This window comes from Crinia signifera, chromosome 19 (assembly GCF_055691185.1).
Source record: "Crinia signifera chromosome 19, ASM5569118v1, whole genome shotgun sequence".
NCBI lineage: Eukaryota > Metazoa > Chordata > Amphibia > Anura > Myobatrachidae > Crinia > Crinia signifera.
The window spans coordinates 87372835-87377344 of NC_139226.1; the positions used below are offsets into that span (position 1 = coordinate 87372835).

General features: G+C 46.3%; 1 protein-coding gene across 1 annotated transcript; it reads right to left on the reverse strand.

Annotated features, from left to right (window-relative positions):
- Positions 1 to 1490: 1490 nt before the first annotated feature.
- Positions 1491 to 3641, reverse strand: LOC146041888 (uncharacterized). The gene is made up of 3 exons (XM_083161747.1): positions 3134 to 3641; positions 2567 to 2635; positions 1491 to 2270 (listed from the first exon to the last, which is right to left on the reverse strand). Exons 1-3 carry the CDS (start codon positions 3549 to 3551, stop codon positions 1615 to 1617), a joined length of 1143 nt encoding a protein of 380 aa, XP_083017873.1. The 5' UTR covers positions 3552 to 3641; the 3' UTR covers positions 1491 to 1614.
- Between the last annotated feature and the right edge of the window lie 869 nt (positions 3642 to 4510).

The window sequence follows — 4510 nt, forward strand, 5'->3', positions numbered from 1 at the left end:
GGGGAGGCAACTATGCAGTGTCTGGGCTGCACAAATTAATGTGTGCCCTCTACTATTTGGCCACAGGCTCCACTCAGTCTGTGACCTCATGGGCCTTGGGGGTATCACAGGCCACTTTCTCTAAGCATTTTACTCAAGTGTTACTTGCTTTAAAGAAGTTGTGGCGCACATACATCAGATTCCCCAGTTCTGAGCTGGAGTGGCAGGACCACAAGTTGGCTTTCTATAGACTCTCAGCATTCCCTCACGTGCTGGGAGCTATAGACTGCACACACATTGGGATTAGGGCACCGCACGTGCGGGGCCATGTCTACGTCAATAGGCGTGGGCGGCACTTCCTGAACGTGCAGGTTGTATCCAATGCTCACTTGAAAATCCTGATTGTTGTCGCAGGCTTTCCTGGGAACTGCCATGACGCCTATATTCTGAGACACTCAGCCCTCTGGAACAGATTTACCGACCACCAAATGCCAGAGGGCTGGCTACTAGGTAAGTACCTTTTTCATATTACCCTGTCTGTCCTTATTTGTATCTGCTCTAATGTGTGTGTTTTCTGTTTCACAAGCATATTGCTCTTCTAACAGTGTGTCCTGTTTCAAAGAAACACATACCTTACCATATAAGGCAATCACTTCCTATCTGTGTTTTGGGTGACTCAGGATATGGGTGTGTTTCCTGGCTCATGACACCTTTGCGCTCCCCAGAGGGCCCTGCACAGCACCGGTATAATGAAGCCCACATTGCAACCCACAATGTGGTGGAGCGCACATTTGGCGTTTTGAAGAGTCGATTCCGGTGTTTGGACAGGTCATCGGGTACACTGCTTTACCACCCTGCCAAAGTAGTGATGATCATCGAGGCTTGCTGCATGCTGCACAACATAGCCCTGTCCCAACCTGCCTATGTGGAGGAGGAACATGCAGCAGTCGTGCAGGAAGCCCAACCTACCACACCTCGGGTAGTGAGGGGTACGCAGAGGGGGAATCTGGTACGCACACACATCATCAGCCGTTACTTTTCTGGTAAGCACATGTGCCCTGTACTCCCAAATGTACCTGTGCTGTAAGTGTACTCATAAACAAATTTGTGACCAATGCCATCTGTTTCCACCCACATTTAGCCTAATACACAGAGCCCAACGGATGCAGCTGGTGGTGCTGACCTATCCCTTGCTGGTATCAAGCTTGTAAGTACATTTGATACATGTATGAATGAAGTTTGCAGTAAAACATGGCTCACTGGTGTTGTGGAACTACACGTGCCAGCATGCCCTGACACACTATAACCATTACAGTCCAAACCATGAGTGTCAGAGCTTGCTGGAATATGTAGTTCCACAACCTTTCACGGGCCAGGAGTTACCCCACACTACTTTAGTGCAATCCCATAGTCATATACCATTACAATATGTTATAATTCACACAATAATTGGTTTAAAAGTGATACACAAACACAATGGTATGCGGTTAGACATTTTACTTCAGGCTACTTTGTCAGACGCAATCTGCATTTTTGCAGGTGAAACATAAAAACTGTGGGGGCATGTTACAAGATGTATTGGATATTACAAAACTAACAAACATATGAGCTACCTTCTCCCAGCATCAGGCAACCCTACACCACTTCTTCACCAAGCCCACCACGGGTCCTAATACTCCGACGGGGTGGGGAAGTGGGGGAGCCACTTATTGGGGTGCTGGATACACTGCTGAGGGTTGATGCTGCGCCACCTCCGACATTGGCTTCCAGCTGCTGTAGTTGGGCCTGCATACCTATTAAGGCATTGGTCTGCGCTGTGCAGGATTGGCTTAGTGCAGCTATACTTTGCGCAAGGCTGCCAATATGGCTATTCTGCTCCCTTACAGCAGAAGTTAAATCTGCAAAATGGGTGTCAATGCTGTTAGCAATGCGCACATGAGTGCCTACACCTACCCGTACACTATGTGCAATTTTGCGTAATAGAAGAAATGTGTCACGCATGTACCCCTGGATGTTACCTATTTGCAGGCTTTGGGAGGCCATGAATTCTATCTGTTTGTCCTTGAAATTGACCAAGGAGTTAGCTACTTGGGAAGCAGAAGCTGCTGTATGGGGTGTGTTGGTGGGTGGGGGTGGGTTGGGAGACACCCCACTTGGGGGAAGATCACTCTGTGATGAGGTCTGTATTTCTTCCTCTGCCGCAAAGGTCTCCACGGGTTCAAGAATGATGTCCATTTCGTCTAACACCATTATTGAAGAATCTGTTTGGTCTGTCCCTAGTTGTATAGTACCTGTGGATACAGATGAAGAGGTAAGTACTGATGCATATATAGGCCAGACTGTCGTCTATACTGTTTTAGAAAGGGCTTGAGATGCTGGACGCACATACCTAGGGGTGTTATGTACTTACACATGTACCCCGATACAGCATGTAACATTGACATTAATAATAAGTCACATGCCTAGCTCAGATTACATTCATTTCCGTTGCAATGTAGCAGCAGGAGATGAATGTAGTGTGAGATATTGTTGATGTGACATGGGTGTGTGTACTGTATGTGTAATGGCGTGTTTTTTGATCATTTACCTGCTTCCACAGATTCTGCAGCAACGGGCCTTCTTTTCTTGGATGCCGCAGCACTTCGGGATGGACAATCTGTGCAAGGAAAGATGGGCAGCCATTGTGGACCTTACAATGGTTAAGCATTTTCATAAACCATGTATTCAAATGACAATAATGGACAATACTTCCTTTGGATAAGGACTACATTATTTATTCCCCCCAATTTTTTATATTTTTCACAATATTATTTTTTAAATTTATTATTAAATTAGTGGACACATGACAACTATTGGATAATCTGTGGTATGTAGTCATGGCAGGTAAACCACCAGTACACCTCTGTGTTTTTGGCCACATACATGTTAGGCTGCTAGAAAGAATGTTACAGTGTTGATCAATATGAGCAGTTGTGGAACTACAAGGCCCAGCATTATCAGCAATTTGAAAGTAGGAACAGGCAATTTCTTGTGCATGACCTTGCTGGGCTATGTAGTTCCACAGCAGCACTTTACTTAGCATAACAATTCTAGTGAACATTACAGTTAGAAAGCATTGGCATGTATATTTAAGTTTGCATGTGGTCACACTTACCAGCTCTGGATGGCGTTTGCGGCCTATCGGTATCCGCCACGTGCATGCCAGGCAGGACCTCAGGGGGTATGATGCGCTTCAACTTCATCTCATACGATGTGTAGCACACAGTGGTGGGGCTTCCTCCGCCAGTCTTGGTGGCCTCCTCCAACTCCATGGCCATTTTACTTTTCAACTGCCTTTTGATGTCGTTGAATCTCTTTTTTACATTGCGGACCAGGCGCTTGTGCTGACTCACAGCTTTCAGCGCCTGGGTGATGTCCTTCCACATAGCCCCTTTGCGCTGTGCAGTGGTCTTGAGGTGAGATTTGCCAAGTAAACGGTCAAACACAGGCAGTGGCGGAAGTCTCGGAGGCAATGGAGTCATTTGCCGCCGGGCACCACGTTTGAAGGGGACACTCAGCAGCCTGACATCCATTGCCTCCGATAAAAGCCACCACCTGCGCGCCAGCCAGAATACTCAGAGTAGTGCTGCTGCTGCTGCTGCAGTGATAGCAGGCAGCTCTGCTCCACGATCTCTGTGAGAGGAGGAGGAGGCGGGACTTCCTGTCACACACAGCCCCTGCCTCCTCCTGACAGACCTGTTCTGCAGCCCGTCCAGCTCTTCTTCACCTCCCACACACAATCTATGTTCTGACTCCTGCTACAGTATGGACGGATGCTTCTTTTATAGGTGAGAGGCCCCCCCAGTTGTAGTGTTTATTAAACTATTTATGTGCAGTGTGTTTGTGTGTATCTGTATAGGTCTATGTTTATATGCATGTGTTGCTTTGTGTGCATATGTGGCTGTGTGTTTACAGAAGTGTGTGTATATGCATATGTAGTTGTGTTAATACATGTGTGTGGCAGTGTGTATACATGTGTGTGTGGTTGTGTGTATACATATGTGTATGTTGCTGTGTTTAGTCATGTGTATGTGTATACATGTGTGTGTGGCTGTGTGTGTACATATGTGTGTGTGTGGTTGTGTGTATACATATGTGTGTATGTTGCTGTGTGTATACATACTGTATGTGTATGTTGCTGTGTGTATACATGTGGATGTATGTGCATATGTATCTGTGTGTATACATGTGTATGTATGTGGCAGTGTATAATTGTGGGTGTATGTGCATATGTACTGTAGCTAATGTATGTGTATACGTGTGATGTATGTGGCTTCATGTGCGTATGTGGCTGTGTATAAATGTGTGTGGCTGTGTGTGTGTGTGTGTGTATATATGTGTGTGTATGTGTCTATGGGGGTGTGTCTGCATATATATATATTTTTTTTTTCTGGGGGGGGGGGGCAACATCACATTTTTCGCCCCCGGGCCTCTGTTATAAACTTACGCCACTGAACACAGGCATGATAGCCCGGACAAGTGCAGCATTTTC

What these genes read in the sequence shown, in the direction of transcription:
- LOC146041888 (XM_083161747.1), bottom strand. Translation starts at nt 3,551, where the DNA reads ATGGATGTCAGGCTGCTGAGTGTCCCCTTCAAACGTGGTGCCCGGCGG. An exon ending in GCAAACGCCATCCAGAGCTG is followed by an intron (nt 2,636 to 3,133) that starts GTAAGTGTGACC and finishes TTCCTTGCACAG; the next exon opens with ATTGTCCATCCCGAAGTGCT. An exon ending in TGCAGAATCTGTGGAAGCAG is followed by an intron (nt 2,271 to 2,566) that starts GTAAATGATCAA and finishes CTGTATCCACAG; the next exon opens with GTACTATACAACTAGGGACA.